The sequence below is a fragment of the Stegodyphus dumicola genome, chromosome 1, assembly GCF_044657685.1.
Source record: "Stegodyphus dumicola isolate Sdum_Otavi_A_Nest chromosome 1, ASM4465768v1".
In the NCBI taxonomy this organism is placed as follows: Eukaryota; Metazoa; Arthropoda; class Arachnida; order Araneae; family Eresidae; genus Stegodyphus; species Stegodyphus dumicola.
This window is the reverse complement of record NC_140768.1, coordinates 86,847,436-86,870,535: the sequence shown is the minus strand read 5'-3', so window position 1 is coordinate 86,870,535 and position 23,100 is coordinate 86,847,436. Positions and strand designations below refer to the sequence as shown.

The 23,100-nt window shown below is 32.5% G+C and overlaps 1 protein-coding gene across 2 annotated transcripts; it reads left to right on the top strand.

The window, feature by feature from the left end:
• The first annotated feature begins 10,402 nt into the window (after positions 1-10,402).
• On the top strand, positions 10,403-22,754 carry LOC118205662 (EARP-interacting protein homolog). 2 transcript variants are annotated; one of them, XM_035377953.2, is made up of 3 exons: positions 10,403-10,671; positions 19,631-19,695; positions 21,537-22,754. In XM_035377953.2, exon 3 carries the CDS (start codon positions 21,550-21,552, stop codon positions 22,699-22,701), a length of 1,152 nt encoding a protein of 383 aa, XP_035233844.1. In that variant the 5' UTR covers positions 10,403-10,671; positions 19,631-19,695; positions 21,537-21,549; the 3' UTR covers positions 22,702-22,754. The 2 variants fall into 2 exon arrangements, with proteins under 2 accessions (XP_035233844.1, XP_035233843.1); XM_035377952.2 differs by lacking the exon at positions 19,631-19,695 and having other exon boundaries at positions 10,404-10,671.
• Positions 22,755-23,100: the final 346 nt, after the last annotated feature.

The following is a 23,100-nucleotide window of genomic DNA, read 5'->3' as shown; positions in this document are numbered from 1 at the left end:
TTTTCTATCTTCAATATCTTGTCCCCAATCAGCATCTGAATAAACTGTAATATTAGGTTCTTCACTCGACGAAATTTGTAAGGATAGGTTCTTTGTCGTGTTTAAGCATCTAATGATTCTTTTAACAGCATTCCAGTCCTTTTGACGTGGATTATTACACCTTCTGCTGAGTATGTGAGTTGAAGCTGTGATATCTGGTCTTGTGATAGACGATATATACAAAAGACTTCCAATAGCTTGGCGAAATTTATCATTTGAAGTTAGGAGATTTTCTTCCTTGTTTAGGTTATAATAGTTCGTTTCCATTGGTGTGCTAGCGTGTTTCGCTTCTTCAAGCTGAAACTGCTTGACAAGTTGATTTATTTTATTTTTCTGTGATAAGAGATAACTTCCATCTTCCTTGCGATTTATTTCCATGCCTAAGAAATATTTAGCTTCACCAAGATGCGTTATTTGCTAACGTTTCTTTAAATCATTAATTGTTTGAAGAATTAGTCCTTCTTCTGTAGAACTTATTAGGATGTCATCAACATACACTATTAAATTAATTCTTTTATCACGAACCACTTTTGTGAAAAGACACGGATCTGCTTTGCTTTGACTGAACCCCAGATTCTTCAGTGTATTTTCAATTTCTGCATTCCAGCACCTAGCTGCTTGTTTGAGACCATAAATCGACTTCTGTAATTTACAAACTTTATGTCTTTCTTCCGGAACCACGAATCCTTCTGGTTGTTCCATATATATTTCTTCATTTAAGTTGCCGTACAAAAAGGCTGTTTTAACATCTAGTTGATGTACCTTGGCATTATTATACGCTGCCCATGCTAAGAAAACTCTTATCGTAGTGTGTTTCACTACTGGTGAAAAAGTTTCATCATAATCACTGCCGTATTTTTGAGTAAATCCTTTGGCTACTAAGCGTGCTTTGTATTTTATATTTTTACCAGTTTCATCATATTTTGTCTTAAACACCCATTTGCTGCCTACTGCATGTTTTCCTGTTGGTAATTCTGTAAGTTTATAGGTTTCATTTTCTTTTAGAGAATGTATTTCTTCTTGCATAGCCTTGATCCAAGCTTCTTGTTCACGTTTTGGTAAGTTTAGAATTTCTTCAAAGCTTTCTGGATATTTAATTTTAAGTAAGATTGATTCTTCGTCTTCTGCTTTATAAGAGAATCTTTCCGGTGGGACCCCTTTGGTTGATCTGCTAGAAACCCTTCTTTCTACATTTTCTTCACATTTAATTAACTCTTCGGAACTTTTTGAATCTTCTGTAAAATCATCGCCAAGAGATGTTTCTTCATTATTTTCTTTATTATCTTGCGAGTTATTGAAGTGAATTAATTCTAAATCTTCAGCATTTTTTTCTGCATGTTTGTCAGATAAAGACGCGTTTTCTGAAAATTTAACAGTTCTACTTACTATTATATTCCTTCCACCTACATAAATCCTGTATCCCTTACTTCGTAAATCGTATCCTACGAATATTCCTTCTTCGGCTCTGTTGTCGAATTTTCGCCGTTTTTGTTTGTTCACATAATAAAATGCTGTACAGCCAAATACTCGTAAGTGACTTAAGTTTGGTTTTCTACCATTCCACAATTCATATGGTGTTCTATCTGTGGCTTTAGTTGGTAACCTATTTTGAAGATATGCAGCAGTAGCTGCTGCTTCAGCCCAGAATCCTTTCGGTAATTTAGAGTTTATTAGCATAGCTTTTGTCATTTCTATTAAAGAGCGATTTTTCCTTTCTGCGACGTCGTTCTGTGCCGGACAATAAGGAACCGAAGTTTGGTGAAAAATGCCAAGTTTCTTTAAATAATTTTCAGTACTTTCGTTACAGTGTTCTGTACCGTTGTCGGATCTGAGAACCTTTATTTTCTTTCTAAATTTATTTGTTGTCGATGCAACATACTGTTTAAGTTTGTCGAATACTTCATCTTTTGAAGTAATAAAATAAATTTGAGTATAACGCGAATAGTCATCAATGAAAGTTACGAAATATCATTTCCCTCCTAAGCTGTTGACTTCAATTGGCCCACACACATCTGTGTGCACTAAATCCAGTGGATTTTTAGATCTAAAACTAGTTTTGGGATAAGGTGTTTCAGTTAGTTTCGCTTTTACACAATAAGACATTCCACACTATGAGTGCATTTTCCAAGTTTAATGCCGTCTGCCAAATCATTTTTCTCAAGTGTTTTTAATGGCATCTATATTTCTGTGGCCTAATCTTTGATGCCATTTTAGTATACAGTTCGTATGTGAACATGAAACATTATTAGCTAAGTATGCTTTCTCATCAATTGGGTTTACGATCAATTTATATAAACCTTGCTGAGCGTTGCCGTCGGCTACGAGTATATTGTTACGCTTTATGTAACACTTATTACTATCAAATGTAACAATGCAACCTTTATTGATAACAGATTGAACAGAAAGTAAATTACTATCTAAACCTGGTACATACAATACATTTTCCAATTTTATTTGTGTAACCTGACCCTTTAAGTTTTGAACTTTAAAATAACCTTCACCAATACCATAAGAATTTAATTTAGCACCATTGGCTACAGTTACTATTTGTTTATTAGAGTCATTTAACTGAGAGAAAAATTTCTTATTACTCGTCATATGAGTTGAGGCTCCTGAGTCGATAACCCATTCTTGCGTTTGCGTGTTTTCATGTTTATTTTCCACTTTTAGAACTTGATTAAACTGAATCTGCGAATTTTCAGTTTCAGTACTTTTAAGATACTTATTTTCTTTAAGTTTTGTTATGTTTTCTACACTTTGCGTATTTGCTATTTGGCATGCATTACTTTTATAATTTTGAGAATAATTTCTTACTTTACTATTATTTACATCTGTTTTCGGGGAAGTTCTAGCGTTGCGTTTTAAATGAAAACAGTCATTTATCGTATGGTTATTTCTCTTACAATAAGTACAAAATTGTGTAACATACTTTGGTTTATTTTTGCTTTTACTTTTTAAAGCAACTGAATCGTACTTTTGAACTTTCTTAGTTTCCACACGTCTACAATACTCATCTATTAGTTTGTTTTTAACATATTCTAGCGACAATTCAGCTTCCGATTTACTTTCTATTGCAGTTATTAAGGAGTTGTATGAATTTGGTAAAGAACATAGTAGTATTGCTATTAAGTTATTTTCTTTAATCGTATGCCTTTCGAGTTTCATTATGCAAAATATCTAAATTTATGCTAACAACAATAAATCATATTCATTTTTCATCGGACTTGTATATTCATTTCAAACGAACCCGTACGCACGCAACAATATCTATGCAATGGAAGGTAGTAAAAAATTAACATTCCGATATTTATGTGTATTAATTAAAAATAGATTACAATAGCTAAAATATTAAAACATAGCCTGATGAAATTAATAAAATTTTAGCAGCATAAAATGTTCTATGACACTAATTAATATTAAATGAGAGAAAATTGGCTTTGTATTTATGTTCTTGTAGATAAACAGATCTTTCTCGAATTCGGCTCTTTCAGTAATTTAGAACAACTATTCATGAACTATGAATATACTATTATTACACTTACATTTAAAAGTTTGGAAAACGTTATTCAAGGCCTTGGGAATAGTTTTCAATTAACTGATATACACTTTAATATTCTTAGTAAAAACATTATTAATACTGGTAAGCATTACGCATAAGAAAAATTTATAAATCTTACCTCGTTTTCTTCAGAAATTTGCACAGATGTTTCATAATTAATTGATTTCTTCATTTCGGCCTTAACACGGCTTGTTTTAAGTACCGTGATATCTGGCATTACTTTGAAACAAATATTTTTCACATGTTTTCCCTTGAATAACAAAAGACCCTACTTGTTGATACCAAGAAAAGAGAAATCATTTCCAAGCATATTTTTTAATTTCTCGCAATAGCCATAAATTTCTAAATTCGAAAAATCAGTGAATTTCAGCTGAATATCTGCCATCGACTCTATTATAAACATAGAACATGCGGATGTTGTTCTTAAACACGTGACCACATTTTTCTCTTCTTCTCTTGCGGAATGTATCTCATTAACTTCCTTGATCCTTGATCCTTGCGATATACGGCGGTGCTACTTTGGTAGACGATTGCACGGATTTTGGCGATTTGTTTTTGGCGAGCGATACGACATATGGTAACCACACTGTTAGACAAGTTATTTATGGTAACCGATACTTTGTTGTCATTTTATTTTTTAAATAATGCGTATTATTATGCATAAATTCCGTGTTTTAAAATCTTATTTATGGCTTCTAAATATTAAAAATCAATTTAATTTTGCATTTTTATTTGAAATAAAAATTTTATTGTTTATGATATTTTATGTAATTTTATGTTGTGGTTGATGTGATGAATGACGTCACATTACTTTAAAAGTAATTGGTTTTAATATCTATAAATTTAATCTAATGTTTTAAACATTATTTATGGCTGTTAAATATTAAAATACAATTTAATTTTGTATTTTTTTTGAAAATGCTATTATTATGCATGATTATTTAAATAATTTTAATTCTATGCGTGATGTAATCAGCTCCCTGATCGGTTACAGAATATTTGTGCATTAACGAGCTGTAATCACCTCCCTGGTTGGTTACTGAATATTTGTGCATTACAGCGCCATTTTAAAATTTTATTATTCCTCTCTTCGAATTCCTTACATTCCATAGGGAACGGATATGTCGAATCAAAAATTGTCCTTTAAGACCCTATTTTGGCCAACCTGGTTTTCTTAATCAACGATTTATTTATAAATTGTTACAAGGGTCAGAGGAAATTTATTTTAAATTTTTGGAGGAAATCTCGCTATTGTTACTTGCTTCTTCAATGAAGTGCAAGAAATGTGGATAAAGATTGTTAAAAGCGCCGATTCTGAGGACGGCCGTATATGGTATTGTGGTTCACAGTGGAAGAAATAACCGCTTGTAACGGTAAAAAAAGTATTACATTCCTCCTTTTTTTACCGGCAGTAAACTTCTAATTGCTATCATTTTAGCTCTAGTGTACGAAGCGTTCTTATTTACTTATTTTAAAGAATTTGAATTTAAGTAACATTTTAAACGTTGGTATGATGGTTTTTAATTCGATATTCATTTTAAGTAATATTTTAATCCAATTAAACGTTGGCGCAATGTTTTTATAGCGGTGTTTTTATTCTATTTCATTGCTAAATGAAAGTAATAATTTAACCTTATTTTGGTATTTTATGCTCGTAGTAAACGTATTTTTTTACATTTGCCTGCCATCTTAAGAAACAGCGTTTTTAACAAAAAATTAATTCATTATTTTTAGCAATATTTATTTTTTTTTTTAAGTTTCAATTTCTTTACTATAGTTTACAAATTCTTTACTATACTTAAGTTTTAAATTCTTTACTATAGGTAAAATGCGTAAAAACAGCGTTTTTCAAGATGGCTGATGTTTGTTAAAACCACGCCAACAATGGCGCCAAAGTAAATCGCCAAAACTACGTGCAACCGTCTACCAAAGTAGCACCTATACGGCGAATATACCTACTGCTAAGAACATATAGTGAATTTGAGTTTCAGAAAGCAACGCTTCCTTATACTCTGTGTGGCGACTTGCCTACTACAACTCAATGCTGCCAGTCTGGTAACCCATAGCAATAAAAAACGAAATAATGATTATTCTATTCTATTATTATTATTAACGAACTGTCTCAAAAATTGTACTACCATAATTGGTGACCCGTATTTATTACGAATAGCAACCTTCAATGTTGCACGAATATGGAAATTATATGTCAAAATATTGAGCAGAAATACGTTATACAGTGTGATGAGATGCAAAGATCTACTATAAACACGCTGACACGATCAGCGACACAGCCTCCAGGTTATCAGGCTATAACGTCCTGACTCATCTTGGTCGTTCTCGGAACTCCACGTACTCTCGAGACTCTCCACGCTACAACTCGCGATGCACTCGACAACACACAAGCACAGCTTCCGACTCTTCGGTTCAGTCGTTCCCGGAGCTCAACACGCTCTCTCGACGATGCACTAACCGCGATACACTAAGAGACTCCTTCGGTGCACTCGACGACCCACCCGGCAGTCGTTGCCCGGCTGTCAACTCGATCGACTCCGCACGGCTCGCTAGACGAGGCGCACTCTCTGACTGCGGACTAGCAGGGTTTATATAGCTTTTGACTGGTGTTCGAGAACATTCTGTGCTAAACCGGTAAGAATTCGTTCCTGAAGGTTCTCCACCCGTCCATGGTATATCGTCAATTTTGTCGCCAAATGGGCGATTTCTCGCCAAATGTGCAACCCTGCCTTCACTTTCCATGTTATGGCAACCCAAAACTGCTTTGCGGGGAAGCCATCTTACCGCGCCTGGTCATTTCGTAACAATATTATCATTGTGCATATTCTATACATATTATTATCGTGCATATTTGATTGATATAAATGGTTGAAAATGATGCTACTTCACAATTGGCTCGAGTGGCAGTTAAGCTACTGCCTTTTTGTCGTTATGGTTCATTCAGTTGGATGCGCAGTTTAAATTGAGTCACATTACTGCCGACGAAACTCAATTTTATACAGCGATCTCTGCGTTAGAATCAGAGGTATTGCAATCAGCTCGTGAAATAATTTTGAATCCACCGGCGACGGACAAATACAAATCTTTAAAAAAAAATTAATTTCTGTTTATGAAGAATCCGAGACAGTTATAATCAAGCAGCTGTTGCGCGATTTACAAATGGGTAATATGAGGCCTTATCACTTGCTGTCTAAAATGTCAGACTTAGCCGCCAGTAAACTAACGGATAACATTCTTAAAACATCATGGATCAATAAACTCCCATCTAACATGCAAGCCATATCAGCGGCCAGTAGCGAGCCATTTAAAAATCTTCCCGAAACAACTGAAAAAATTCCCGAGCTGGGCCATTCCAGCTCAAATACACGCAATGCGAGCTCCTGGTCCAGGTATTGTGGCGTTACAGGCTCAAATTGATGATTTGTCCAAACAAGTTGCTCAGTTAGTAGCCATCCAAGCTGAACCTTTTCAACGCAACCGCTCCGCATCACGTGGTCAAAATGCACGTCCTAGCCCACTGAGGAAACATTAAGAAAGCTCTCCTCCGGGTATTTGTTTTTAACCACCACAAAATTGGAAAAAAGGCAAACAAATGCCGCCTACCGTGTCGTTATAACGACCACGGAAACGAGAAGGGCCGTCTCTCGAAGTCTTAAAGTTTCTTGTAGACACTGGAGCTGATGTTTCTGTCGTTCCACCACATTTTCACGAAAAAGAGCGCCTTACCAAGTTACAACTTTATGCAGCAAATGGAACTCCTATTCAAACTTTTGGTGAACGCCTGATATATGTTGATTTAGGATTGCGCCGCAACTTCCAATGGCCATTCATTATTGCTACTGTTTGAAGTCCCATTATTGGCGCTGACTTTTTACAGAAATTTTCTTTGCCTGTCGATCTTAAGAATCATCGTTTGGTAGATTCCACAACCAACTTAACTTATCCTGGAGTAATTCGCAATAGTCAATATTTGAGCATTAAACTGATTTCGAGTAACTCCCCATGGCATTAACTTCTCAGAGAATTCCCTACAATCACGTGCCCAGTTATGAGTATTTCTGAACACAAGCACGATGTGCTACATTATATTGAAACTACCGGACCTCCAATTGCCTCTAAACCAAGACGCTTACCTCCGGACAAGCTTAAAGCCGCCAAAGAGGAATTTCAATGCATGATGGAACAGGGAATTTGCCGTCCTTCAAAAAGTTCATGGGCCAGTCCGCTCCATCTACTTCGAAACGAAATGGTAACTGGCGCCCGTGGGGAGATTATCGCCGGTTAAATGCAGCTACAATTCCTGATCGTTAGCCAGTCTCGCACATTCAAGACTGTATGCTAGTTTTAGAGGGAAAACTATTTTTACAATCCTTGATCTTGAGCGGGCGTATCCCCTAGTGCCCGTTAACACAGCCGATGTTCCAAAATCTGCGGTTATTACGCCTTTGAGACTATTTTTAGTCTCCGGTCATGACTTTTGGCTTATGCAATGCTGCTCAAACGTTACAACTCTTCATGAATCAGGTGCTAATAGGCCACGACTTTTGTGTACCTTATTTTGATGACGTCTTAATCGCCTTCTCTTATCTACTAAAACGATTTATTAGGAATTTATGAAGCTGTCAAATATTTTCGACACATACTAGAGGGATGCGTTTTCATGATCTTCACAGATTACACATCCTTAACCTATGTTTTTCAGCAGCGTTCGGATAAAGCTTCTCCTCGTCAAATCAGACACCTAGACTTCATAGAGCAATTTTAACAGATATCCGTTATATTGAGGGTTCGCAGAATATTGTTGCAGACACGTTGTCTCGTATTGAAGAACTAGCCGTTCCTTCGCCAATAAACTTTGCTGCCCTTGCGGATGAACAACACCGGGATTCAGAACTACAAACCCTCTTGAAAAGCAAATCTTCCACCAGTCTCAACTTGCAGCCTATGCAGCTGTCAGCTGGAAAATCACTTTATTGTGATGTTCAGGATTCAAAATTTCAATCTTATGTTCCCTCCGGGTTTCGCCATGCCATTTTTAGTCAGTTACATCGTCTGCCACATCCTAGCATCAAGGTTTCAAGGAAACTGATACAGCAACGTTTTGTATGGCCTAATATGCAAAAGGACATAGCTAACTGGACACGATCGTGCTTGGAGTGCCAAAGATCTAAAATTACCAGACACAACTCCAGCCAACTTAAAAATTTTAATTTGCCTTCATCTCGCTTCAATCACGTGCATCTCGACTTGGTCGGGCCATTACCGCCTTCTAATGTGTATTCCTATATTCTTACTTGCATTGATCGATTTACTCGCTGGTCCGAAGCCGTTCCTTTGGTAGATATTTCAGCTGATACGGTGGCAAAAGCATTTTACACCGTTTGGATTTCTCGATTTGGAGTTCCAGAGCAGATTTCTACTGACCAGGGGCATCAGTTCGAATCCCAACTCTTCACGTCACTAACTAAGTATTTGGGCACTTATAAAGTGAGAACCAGCCCCTACCATCTAAGTTCCAATGGAATTGTCGAGAGATTTCATCTCTCCTTAAAACAATCAATTCAATGCCACACTGCATTACAGTGGACTGATGTGTTACCTACTGTATTTCTAGGTCTTCGGTCATTGTTAAAAGAGGATCTGAATGAATTTTCTGCCGAACTGGTATATGGTACTAATCTCTGTTTGCCTGGGGATTTCGTATATTCAGTCAATCCATCTACCTGCAACGTAGATCCTGTTGCATTCGTACATCAGCTTAGAAACTGTATATCAAAATTGCGACCAGTTCCTGCCAGCGCTCATTGCAAACAAACTGTGTTCGTGCATAAAGAACACGAACACAGAAACTTATCTCATGTTTTTCTCAGATGTGATGATTTAAAGCCTTTTCTCGTACCACAATTTTTATCAAATGCTAACTCGCAACGAAAAAACATTTAAAATTTTGTCAACGAAAAAGAAGTTGTCGTTAGTATCGACCGTCTTAATCCGGCATTTATCTGTACAGCAGAAGCCACTAGAGCGAATGCGTCTTTCCCATCGCAAATTCCGTCTCAAGATCCCTATCTATCTCCAACGGACTTCAGTGTAAGCTGCTCCAAGCCTTCGACAGAAACCACGACTTCCAACCACGGAGTATAAACATTATACTCCGTGCTTCCGACTTATCAGATGCTACGACAAGAACACGCTCGGGTCGTCGAGTTCGCATCAACCGAAAGTATTTGTAAGGTATCGTTAGCACTGGAGGGGGAGTACTGTAGCGACTTGCCAGTCTGGTAATCCATAACAACAAAAGACAAAATAATGATTATTCTATTCTATTATTATTATTAACGAACTGTCTCAAAAATTGTACTACCATACTCTGTATCAGGTGAAGAACACCGGTAAAAAAGACGAAAGTAAAAGTCAAGTGGCCGCCATCAGTCGACAAATAAGGTGAGTTTCTGGTCGAAGGTATAAATTCAATGAACATGATCTTCAGTGAATTGAAGAATCTAATATGAGTAAAAAATGTTAAGGATGGAGAATATCAGATGGATATTTGTGCTTTTCTCTGGGAAAATATACCTAAATATAATACAGTACGTATAATGTATTTATGATAAATATTTTAATATACTGTGTATTAATATAAGTATTCCCTTCAATGGCGGTCGTATTCATTATTTAAGCGTTTGAGAAGTAAAAAAAACTGTATTCGAAATTGATCTTTATCTCTTGCTCTAGTTTCTTTTCAAGGATTCTCTTAAAAATCACAACAGGTAAAACGACTTTAGCATATCAAGCAAAATCCAAAATTTGTGTAATGTTTATGAGTCGGCATTAGTTATGTGTCGTTTAAATTTTATTTCATTTAATTTTGGAAGTTTAAGAAGAGAATTACTTTGATTTTATCATAAATATTGATTAATCTTTTATTATTAATTCTTTTTACAGAACTGTTGTTACCTAAGATGAACATTTGTCAATCTTGTGATTATGTGTACTTGATTTTACTATGAAAGCAATAATCATACTTTTTTAAGATCATATTTGAGTAATTTTAAATCGAAGTATGTGGCTTTATTGATTTATATTTATCTTCCTTTATTTATTATATTTATCTTCCTTCATTTTTGTGTAAAATGATTAGTAGTATTTTAGTTAAATAAAGTTCAAACTATTGGTTTGGTTTTAACGTTAGTCAAACTGAAAGATAAACTTGGCAGGATAAAATTTACAGGTAGGCAGAAAATTATATTTCTTTAGGAATATTTTTTTTTTTTTTTTTCCTTTTCGGAGAAGGACATAAGTCGGATCACTTTTGAAATCTGTAGAATTTTATTCAGAATCTGCCAGTATGAAAATTCTTTTTTGGGTTAATTTTTAATGGTAATATCTTTTATACCATCCTTTCTCTTAAATGAATGTTTGTAGCATATGGAGAATGGAAAAATCTGACATATTCTCCAACTACCTTACTAATTTCTGATTTTCTTTAAATTGCAGTGATAACCAGTAGTGTTAAATTTTATTTGACCTTTTTCCTTATGCTAATTAAATATTGCAAGCTAATGTATTCAAATTTTATCGATTATTTTCTTCTGGTTGCATTATATTTGCTTCTTGGGTTAGATTAGTATTAGGAAACAGCACATTTTAATGCCATCACATTTATTTCTTTTATTTAGCAAGCCTGCCATTTCCAAATATTTTCTTAAATCGAAAAGTAACATAAAACTTCTTTAAGCTATTTTTAATTTTATAGTTAATAATAGTTATTTTTTAATCTTCACTTATGAAGTGGTTTTTGTGAATATCAATCAGTTCTGATATTAATTTCTAAAATCAAATTAATTTTTGAACAAAATTTATTACAATAAATCTCTCCATTACTAATAAAGCAGCAGTATAATAATTAGAATAATAAAGAGAATAATTAGAAATGAAATTTGTGAATTCTCAAGGATCTGCTGCTAATGACTAAATACTCATAATTTTCTCTAGGCTTCAGTTTCTGGATGAAATAATTAACCTGCAAGGAAATTTTCACAAGCATTAATTTCCTGTAGAAAATATCTTTAAAAGACAATTATTTTCCAAGAGAGATTTATTGCGTTTTATTGTGTATTTTTGGCTCACCGGTGGTCAAGTAAACAGAACTATTGAACATTAGAACTGGATTTAGATCTTAGTTGAATTTTCATGATTTTGGCTTTAATTTCATGAAATTTCATGACTTGGCTGGCATTTTCATGATTTTTCTATGTTAACATGAACGGAAGCCAGTTGTCTTCAAAACGAACTTTGTGAAATCATCCCTTAATCTTTAGGTTATGGTAACTTGGCAATTTTTTGGCGACCAACCCTGCTACAGCAACCTGCTAGTTTTTGTTTGGACGCCATTTTGTTTCCACGAAGTAAAGGCATTTTTTTTCACTCAAAATTTTTTTCCTACAATCTGCTTGCCGAATTACGCTTATGCTAGAACTTTTATGGAACAAAAGTTCTTAATCATGACGAAGATGAGGTGCGAAATTGGGGCAAAGTGCAGAATCACAAACTGCTTGCCCCGTTTTTAAGAATTGCACATACACAGTATCATCCATGTACACGTCGACTTATTTTCACTTTAAAAAACATCCCAGAATTGCACAAAAATGGCATTGTGCACACTCTTGACTTTATCCATGTACACTGCTTAAGTCCTAGCTAGTAAACTTTATCGCCTTACCAAAATGTCGCCAAACTACCTGTTACCATATTCCAAAGATTAGCCCATCTCTTCCCTAAAGCAGATTGCTCTTATGTTTTTTCCATAATGAAATTAAATAAACGTGAACATTTTGTTGTAATCAATTACATACTGATTACTTTTACTTTGATATGCACATTCTTGCATATTACAAGATTTTATGCGTAATTGCAGTTGTTTAATTATATTATTTCCAGTGAGTATTGTCAACAACTAGAGAAGTAATTTATTAGCAGTACATAAGAGGAATAACTGATCATCTTAGTGTCTTGGTGTTTTATAAAGTTCATATTTTCACCAGTACATTATTAGCTCTCAAATATCTGTACTTTTTTTAGATTAAATGATAATTAATGTAATATCAGGGTTGTAGCAGATGGGTTTAGTCATGAAGGAATAGTAAACATTTATCAATTGTAATATATTATTGTTTATGGAAATTAATGGTTTGGGTTTTATTCTTAAAATGCTTTTGATAAAAAAAAAAAAAATGGTATTAACATACAATTTGCCATCAGAACATTCAGTTTGTACTGAGGTAATTTTGATAGCAGTTGTTGAACCTGAGACTTCAACTGATGGTTTAGGTACAGCAGATTTAAATTTTTTAACGATACTTTAAAATACCATATATTTGACAGAATTTTACTGAAAATTTGAAAACAATAGCAACAAAAAATAAATCTTTAACCGTTTATAAAAATGACATGACTCTCTTCAAAATAAATTTACGACTGCCATAGAATTTCAACAATTTTTATGCCTTGGGTTCAAGGCTTGTATATAGGTCATATGAGTTTTATTTACATTTTTTCCTTTCCAATTTTAACGTTAAATTTGGATCTTTTTGTGCATAAATAATTAACATAAACACACTCATAACTTAAAAATTATTTTATCAAGATTTAGTGAACTGTTTAATATTAAACTGTTATATATTTTCTTATTACAAATGAATACATAGAAAATAACCTCAGAGAAAGGAACTCAGTAGACTAAAGATGCAAAAAATATATATGTAGTTTGCAGAACTGTCAAACAATAAGGATTCCTTTAAAAGTGAATTCCTGCATGAATTATGACAATAAGCTACACTCACATGCAGTTGGATTGATAATGTTACAAATAGTGCCGGGATTCAAGTTTTAGATTTACTAAAAGAAAATTTGGTTGATCTTTACAATATGGTAACTGGTAGTTTGGCGACATTTTGGAGGCGATAAAGGTTACTACCTGGGACTTTGGTAATAATGTGAGCAGTACTCAGTTCCGATTACGCATTATTTTGTGTGAGGGAAATGAGAGATCATGGGATATGTCATGTGATATTAATGGACGAATTACGGTTCTTTAATCGGAAAAGGGGGGGAAATCGGGAAAAAATCTGGAAATTTTGTATTTGTCTTTATTCTGTGTTGTGTGAAACAGTGTTTGTTAATTTTTGGATCCCATGGCCCTAACTAAAGTGAATTCAAAATGGGTATTTAGTGGTATTGAAAAGGGTAGTAATAAATGTTTGTTTAAGGTTGTGCGAGATAGAAATAAAGATGTTTTATTAAGTTATTTATTTTACCTGGTACCTTGCTGTGAAATATAAGTATGATTTTAAAGATCCTGAAACAGAAAGAAGAAAAGTTTATCGGACACGTAATCAAGATTCTGAAGAAGATTAGGTAAGTTAGTATTTTTAATTATTTGAGGATATTATTTTTATGCATTGTTCTAAATGTAAGGTGGAAAGGAATTTGGTATTATTGGGAAAATTGTTATTAGCAATGATTTAGTTTAAAGTAATTAGGATTGTAAGGTAATTTTTATTAATTTAATGTATGTGCTCATTTATATTTTAAGTAGTGTTTTTGAATTTAATTATATTTTAATGAAATGATAGTTATTTTGTGAATTTTATGTTTGTAGGAATTTGGTATACGTTTAAGTTGAAGTAAACGTGCATGGAAATAATTTAAATATTTGATACTAAGTATTTGTAATGCTTGCGGTATGAATTCGTTGGTGACGTGTATAATGTAATAGATGATTTAGAGGTAAAAGTTTTTGGATATTTTATTTATATATGTGAAAATGTTCACATTTGGAAAGGGTAAATACTTTTTCGCGATCAGGTAATTTCATATATGTTCTTTTTACCGGGTTTAAAGATTGAGAAAATTGTCATGTATTTTCGTGAAATTTTTCTAATTTATGAGAAAAAAGCAGCATACATGGATATAGTGAAGAGTGTGTGCAATGCCATTTTTGTGCAATTCTGGGATGTTTTTTTAAGTAAAAATAAGTCGGCGTGTACATGGTTTATGTGTATGTGTTATTTTGAAAAACGCGTAAGGAGTATGGTATTGTGCACTTTTTCCCAATTTTGCAGTGAATATTTGTCATGATTAAGCAGTTTTGTTAGATAAAATTTCTAGCATAAGTGTAATTCGGCTAGTAGATTGTTGGAAGAAGTGTTCAGTAGATAAAAAGAAAAGAAACATGTCTTTACTTCGTGAAGACAAAATGGCGGCGGGAAAAAAAAATAGAGGGTTGCTGTAGGAGAGTTGGTTGCCAAATTTTCCCCAAAAAATCGCCAAGTTACCATAATGTAAAGATCAACCGAAAATTTTTTTGTCCTTAGGCCTTTCAATTTTTAATGCTAGAAAATGCCGAATGTAAACAAATCAGATATGAAGTGAATCAAAGTTTAATGTAACACTTGAAAAGTTCCAGACAAATAAATTTTTAATATGTAACTTAAAATTTTAAAATGGATTAATTACTTTCATTCAAAATAAATGTTAAAAATAGCAAATATGTCCAATACTGAGAATTTGCCTAAAGGAAAGAAAAAAAATTTCAGAGATTCATGATCGTAGTTTATTATTATAAAAAGAGAGTGCTGCCATGGCCATCAGCAAATGCAGAATGATTTCAGCAGCTAAATAAATTTGCTTCTTCAACCAAAATATATCATAAATATAGTTCTTTTTAGATAAAAAGTTTATTTTCATTTACATATAAGCCTGGGACTGATGTCATAGCTGGTTGTGGCTGCACAAGACATGAAATTTTAGGAAAGGAATGATTTACAAAATAAAAGACGGCAAAATCTTTAGAATTTAGAGAAAGCAGTGGCAGGCAAAATTTAGGGCTGGATATTTTTTTTTTTTGGTTGATCTTTACAATATGGTAACTGGTAGTTTGGCGACATTTTGGAGGCGATAAAGGTTACTTACCTGGGACTTTGGTAATAATGTGAGCAGTACTCAGTTCCGATTACGCATTATTTTGTGTGAGGGAAATGAGAGATCATGGGATATGTCATGTGATATTAATGGACGAATTACGGTTCTTTAATCGGAAAAGGGGGGAAATCGGGAAAAAATCTGGAAATTTTGTATTTGGCTTTATTCTGTGTTGTGTGAAACAGTGTTCGTGAATTTTTGGATCCCATGGCCGTAACTAAAGTGAATTCGAAATGGGTATTTATGTATGTATTAATTTAATGTATGTGCTCATTTATATTTTAAGTAGTGTTTTTGAATTTAATTATATTTTAATTAAATGATAGTTATTTTGTGAATTTTATGTTTGTAGGAATTTGGTATACGTTTTAGTTGAAGTAAACGTGCATGGAAATAATTTAAATATCTGACACTAAGTATTTGTAATGGTTGCGGTATGAATTCGTTGGTGTTGTGTATAATGTAATAGATGATTTAGAGGTAAAAGTTTTTGGATATTTTATTTATTTTATATGTGGAAATGTTCATATTTGGAAAGGGTAAATACTTTTTCGCGATCAGGTAATTTCATATATGTTCTTTTTACCGGGTTTAAAGATTGAGAAAATTGTCATGTATTTTCGTGAAATTTTTCTAATTTATGAGAAAAAAGCAGTGTACATGGATATAGTGAAGAGTGTGCGCAATGCCATTTTTGTGCAATTCTGGGATGTTTTTTTAAGTAAAAATAAGTCGACGTGTACATGGTTTAGTGATATTTTAATTAAATGATAGTTATTTTGTGAATTTTATGTTTGTAGGAATTTAGTATACGTTTAAGTTGAAGTAAACGTGCATGGAAATAATTTAAATATTTGATACTAAGTATTTGTAATGCTTGCGGTATGAATTCGTTGGTGACGTGTATAATGTAGTAGATGATTTAGAGGTAAAAGTTTTTGGATATTTTATTTATATATGTGAAAATGTTCACATTTGGAAAGGGTAAATACTTTTTCGCGATCAGGTAATTTCATGTATGTTCTTTTTACCGGGTTTAAAGATTGAGAAAATTGTCATGTATTTTCGTGAAATTTTTCTAATTTATGAGAAAAAAGTAGTGTACATGGATATAGTGAAGAGTGTGCGCAATGCCATTTTTGTGCAATTCTGGGATGTTTTTTTAAGTAAAAATAAGTCAACGTGTACGTGGTTTAGTGATATTTTAATTAAATGATAGTTATTTTGTGAATTTTATGTTTGTAGGAATTTGGTACACGTTTAAGTTGAAGTAAACGTGCATGGAAATAATTTAAATTTTTGATACTAAGTATTTGTAATGCTTGCGGTATGAATTCGTTGGTGACGTGTATAATGTAATAGATGATTTAGAGGTTTTTGGATATTTTATTTATTTTATATGTGGAAATGTTCATATTTGGAAAGGGTAAAAAGGGTAAATACTTTTTCGCGATCAGGTAATTTCATATATGTTCTTTTTACCGGATTTAAAGATTGAGAAAATTGTCATGTATTTTCATGAAATTTTTCTAATTTATGAGGAAAAAGCAGTGTACATGGATATAGTGAAGAGTGTGAGCAATGCTATTTTTGTGCAATTCTGGGATGTTTTTTTAAGTAAAAATAAGTCGGCGTGTACATGGTTTATGTGTATGTGTTATTTTGAAAAACGCGTAAGGAGTATGGTATTGTGCACTTTTTCCCAATTTTGCAGTGAATATTTGTCATGATTAAGCAGTTTTGTTAGATAAAATTTCTAGCATAAGTGTAATTCGGCTAGTAGATTGTTGGAAGAAGTGTTCAGTAGATAAAAAGAAAAGAAACATGTCTTTACTTCGTGAAGACAAAATGGCGGCGGGAAAAAAAAATAGAGTGTTGCTGTAGGTGAGTTGGTTGCCAAGTTTTTGCCAAAAAAACGCCAAGTTACCATAATGTAAAGATCAACCTTTTTTTTAATTAATGGAGGTGGCAGGAGAATTTCGGATCTGCAGAGACTTCACTAGCTGCAAGATACCTAGCCCTAGCCCTAAATAAGTATTTGTGTAAGTAGAATTAAGTACTATGTGTATAGTTAAGTATATGTGGAAATTTCTTTATTCGGGTCTCATAAGATATGCAAGAAATAGGTGTAAGTAAAATCAATAACTAATATAATATAAGTTTAAACTTTGTCAGTATGCGATAGAACCAAGATAAAATTTAGCAAAACAACTTGTCTTTAGTCGCCAGTCTCATGATACATTGTCACTAGTGTATAGTGGACACTAGATAAGCTTTATGATGATTATTGCGAATTTCAAGGTGTTCAGATCACAAACAAAACAGAAAATTTCCAGTTAACAAAATTTTTGAAGAAATATAGATGAAGATGCTATAACAGAAGTTTTTTATTGTGTTGACAATTCTCCAATCATTAAATCAACTAACAGATGATGAAATCTCTAGTGTGGTTTTAAATCCAGAAAATATTGCTGTATGGGGTGAAGGAAGTGACAGGGAGGTTGTTGAGAACGAAATCATTTCGATTGGTTAATTAATGGAAATTCTCAATGCAGCAATTGCAAGACTTGAAAAATTGAATTTAGTAACTGCACAAGAAATTATATCTACCTATAGAATTAAAGAGAAAGTATTAGCACAAAATTATTATTAATTAATTAAACAACTTACTGAAATAAATATTTTAAAGCAAACAAATATATATTGAGCTTTTTGGGGATGTAAATTTTTACTCCTTTAAAGTAATAAGTAAATGCTTCATTATTTCATAAATCACTATTTCATATTTTTAATTTTATAATTTCTACCCGTCATTTTACAAGATTTAAACTGATGATCTAATATCCAGAATTGCCAAAATGCCAACCAGTCCAGATCATGGACCTGGTACTGTAGACCAGATATAACGTTCAGTGTGTATTATAATTGTGGTAAATGATGCCATATTTATAAGGAAGTGACTTATAAATATGGTAATGATATATAATTTAATATGGTAATATAGATAATGAAAGCATGTGACAAATATAAAAAATTACTGCTATACAGTAAGTCTGCTAATACTTATATAATTCATGGTCAGTATAGCAATTTTATACTTTTTTACAAGACTTTATTTAGTTCACTCGTGTAGTTTCATTGTGGTTAGGATTTGTCATTAATTTTTAACTTTCTTCCTGATAAACTATCGACTTTAATACATACATTGTTGGTCAATGAAATGCAATGTGGTGAAGTAGTTTTTTTCAAAATTCAATTTAGATTTTTTTATTTGATGTTTAAATGAATTTTCACACATATCTTCATTTAGCAAACAAACTAAACATATCAGAATTGTGCAACATCAAACAGATTGGAAGAAAATTCTTTCCTGTGAAACTTGCATGAAAATTTAATTTATTTTCTAAATTTTTAAAAATTGCTCAATTTTTTAGACTATTTGACATTTATGGCTTTAAAATTTCAACATCTAATAATGTATCAGATATAAAATTTTGAAATTTTCACACTAATTTTTTGCTGACGAGAATGATGAAAAAATATTGAGTGATTGACTACATTTATATATATATATGTCTCACAGTCTGAAATAGATGGGGGGAAATGACACTTAGAGTTTGGCATCTTATCGCTTTTCATGGCAAATTGATAATATTCATTTTCTCATTTTAGTTTCAAGTAAAATGCTTATTATGTAACATTGTTATTACAACCAGTTTTTGGAACTGAATATCCAAAGCTATTTCTTCATTCTCTGAGTTATTTTTCTTTATTTCATGATTTTCTTATAATTTGTTTCCTGTGTTATAATAATGACTAAAAATTTCATCATTGGTAGCATGCAACTGAGAAGAAAAAAAAAAAAAAAAAAAAAAAGCATTAAAAAATGTATTACTCCTATTAACCTATATAATAAATGATTTTTCACCTTTTTATGCATTAATTATCACATCCATTTTAAATAAAAACTTTTTTTATTATTGTATTTTATAACGTACTGAGTTTTATAATATACATGTAAATGTTCATTTCCCATAGGAAGTCAAGAGAAAGCATGATAGAAATCAAGATTTTATGCCCGATTTATTGCATTTTTGATGAAGGTCAAGAACTTCATATTTAAAATATGTTCTTCAGCTTATCAGTATTTTATAAAAAAAAAATGTACTATAAACCAATTTTTAAATTTCACACTAGCTGCTGTTAGCAATAGGTTTTCTTATATCTCTATCTTATATGTTATGTTTAAGTCTACTAATATGTTCGTATATGTTTTTAAATTCGCTTGAAAGAGTAAACCTCGTTAAATTAGCCTTTATAAATCCAAAGTAAGTTATTAAGAATCACCAAACTAAAATATAAAACACTATTTTGTAAGTGTAGTTCATTAAATTCCTTAGCACTCTCTTTGTATCAAGGTAAAATTTTGATATGAATTTACTTAGTTTTTTTCTTGCTTTATGGAGAGGCCAGAATTTTTGGATGAACTATTATAATTAAAATATATTGGAATGGTTCATCAGCTAATTCTGGATACAGAAAAGAAAGAATTTTTATAGAAGAGCAATTTTAATTGATTTCAGTGTTCTTCTTCCTAATTAATAAAGTTGATTGAATTTGTCTTATTTTATATACTTTTAATTTCATTTATTTTTTGAACTGGGGTTTTACTTTTTTGAAGTATTTTAGTTTTAATATTTATTAAATTCTTATTTATATTTGTAGGATTTTTTGAAATTTATTACTTATGAATTTCAATTTTTGGTCTTTGTGTAAAATTAGTTCTAAATTTCTTACTTTATGGCTTTACTGATAATTTTTCAGCAGCTTAATGCATGAGTATACTAGGCATGATTATATTATGTTAATTAAAAATTGTTTTGTAATTATATGTATATACAGATACACAAATATTTTTTTAAAAAAGAAAATTTATAATCTGTCCAAGAATTTTTTCAGAGATGATTCCAAAAGGCCCATTGAATGTTAAAAACCTTTGGAAAATGTGATAAGGAAATTTGAAGTAACAGGGTCATTTTCTGTCTATCCTGGAAGAGGAAGAATATCCATTTTTGCAGATACACTACAGGAGGTTACACTTTAGGTGGTAGAAGACACTGCTTCAAACTTTCAGTCTTAACACCAGTGTTTGGTGTGTAGCTGAGGCATTGGATAAGCCACAGTTAACTGTACATAAGATCTTGTGGAATATCCTCCGGTATTATCCTCACAAACTTTTAATGTGCAGCTGTTCCTTCCACATGGTTTTGACTTTCGATTCCAGTTTTCACTTCAATTTCTTGCTCGCTTTGAGTTTGATTCAGAATAGCCTTGGAATATCCTTTGGACAGATGAAATGCATTTTTATTTGGACGGTATGGTGAATACTCACAACTGCTAAATTTGGCCTACCTGATCCCCAGACCTCTAACCATGCGATTTTTGGCTTTAGGGGCATTTTGAATGTTGGTTAAGCTATTATTATCCAAGAACTTTACCTGATTTTAAAGGCAACATTTCTCACCAAATCCTCAACATTTCTCAGCACACAGTTTGGTCAACTGTGGAACATGCAACCTTGTGATTTCAGACGGTAGCTGAAAATGACGGCCATTATGTGGAACAAGTTTCGTTGTAATAAAATTTTAAATCTATTGTAAAAGTGTGGCTAAATGTGTAATATATTAATACAGTGCCATTTGGTGGCTCTATTTGAACTAATTTTTTTCCAGCTGAAAGACATCCTTTCATTCATCAGCTTGCATCCTTTCATTAAGTCACCACAAAATTTCAGAATTTTCTGACTGGTTTCGCCTGTAGGCAGCTTTGAAATAGGTTCTTTGGTTCTGAACACCCTGTATTCAGAATTATACACTGATTTATGTGTGTGGATTTTGTTTTGTATTTTTTGTATAAGAAATATGTAATGTTTTTGTATTTTTAGGTCCTGATCTGCTATGGAGGATGATGCACCTATCATATATGGTTTGGAATTCCAAGCTCGAGCATTAAGTGCTCAGACATCTGAAACAGATGTTGTTCGATTTCTTGTAGGAACACAGTCTTTGAAATTTGAAAATCAGATTCATCAACTTGAGTACGATGAAGAAAATAACAGTATTGTTAAGACTGTCTACCTTCATAATGTTGGAGAAATTTGGCATTTAAGCACTTCTCCTTCTGAGACTAGTTTATTGTCAACATGCTATAATCAAATAACACAAAATGGAAAGTGTGAAATGCATGGTGCAATTTGGAAACTTCCTCCTGTATCTAAAACATGCTATAGTAATGATGATACATCATCTTCATATCCATCCCTTGAGCTTGTTGCAGATTTAGATATAAGAGATTCAGGTGGTGAAATTAAAAGTATTGTGTGGGAACCTGTATCTGGAAAAAGGATAATAACATTAATGGATTCTTCTTTTCATTTATGGGATCTTTCTGATGTTACAAAAGCTATCCAACAGTCTCAAGTGCTCCCTGAACAGAAAGGTAGACAAAAGTTTACTGCGGCAAACTGGAATCCACACCAGAATTGCAATGTAGTTGCTATTGCAATTGATACATCTGTGAGAAGTTGGGATTTACGAACCATGCAGACTGCATGGTCATTTGAAAATGCTCATGGTCAACTTGTTCGATATTTGGACTTTAACCCAAACAAGCAGTATTACATTGCTACTTGTGGTGATGACTGCCAAACTAAATTCTGGGATGTGCGAAATAACACTAAACCTCTTTTAGTGTTTTCAGATCATTCTCATTGGGTATGGTGCGTCAAATACAACAGCTTTCATGATCAACTTGTTTTGACATCTAGTAGTGATTCGAGAGTTATTTTGTCAAGAGCAGCCTCAGTATCATCAGCACCTTTTGGACATTTAATAGAAGATGATGATGTTGAAGGCCATGATGACAGTTATAAATCTAACACTAAACCTGTATCTGATGGAGTAGTATCTATTTATGAGGAGCATGAAGATAGTGTATATGCTGTGGAATGGTCTAGTGCTGATCCATGGTTATTTGCATCACTGAGTTATGATGGACGATTAGTAATTAACAAAGTTCCTCGTGCTGAAAAATATCGAATATTATTGTAAATATAATTTATTTCAAATTAATTCAAAATAAAATAAATCCCATATTAGTATTATATGAGTTATTGGTGGTATCATTTTGGTTTGATCTCAATTACTTCAAACTTTTTGTATTTTATTAAAATTACTCATTGTGAGGGATAAAATATAACTATTTAATAAATCGAAGAATTTTTGTAGACATCTAATAACTATTCAAATTTTAATGATTTTATTGCATTTATAAGTTAGCAGTTTGTATAAAGGGGTGAAACGCATGTCTGTTAACTTGCACATTTCCTCGCTGTTCAAGCCAGTACTCATTTATTTTTATAATTAAGAAATAATTTTATTCTTTAAAAATTTGTTTTTTCTCGCTAGTATCCCGTCGACCTTGAATGTTGGATTAGATCCTCCCAAAGT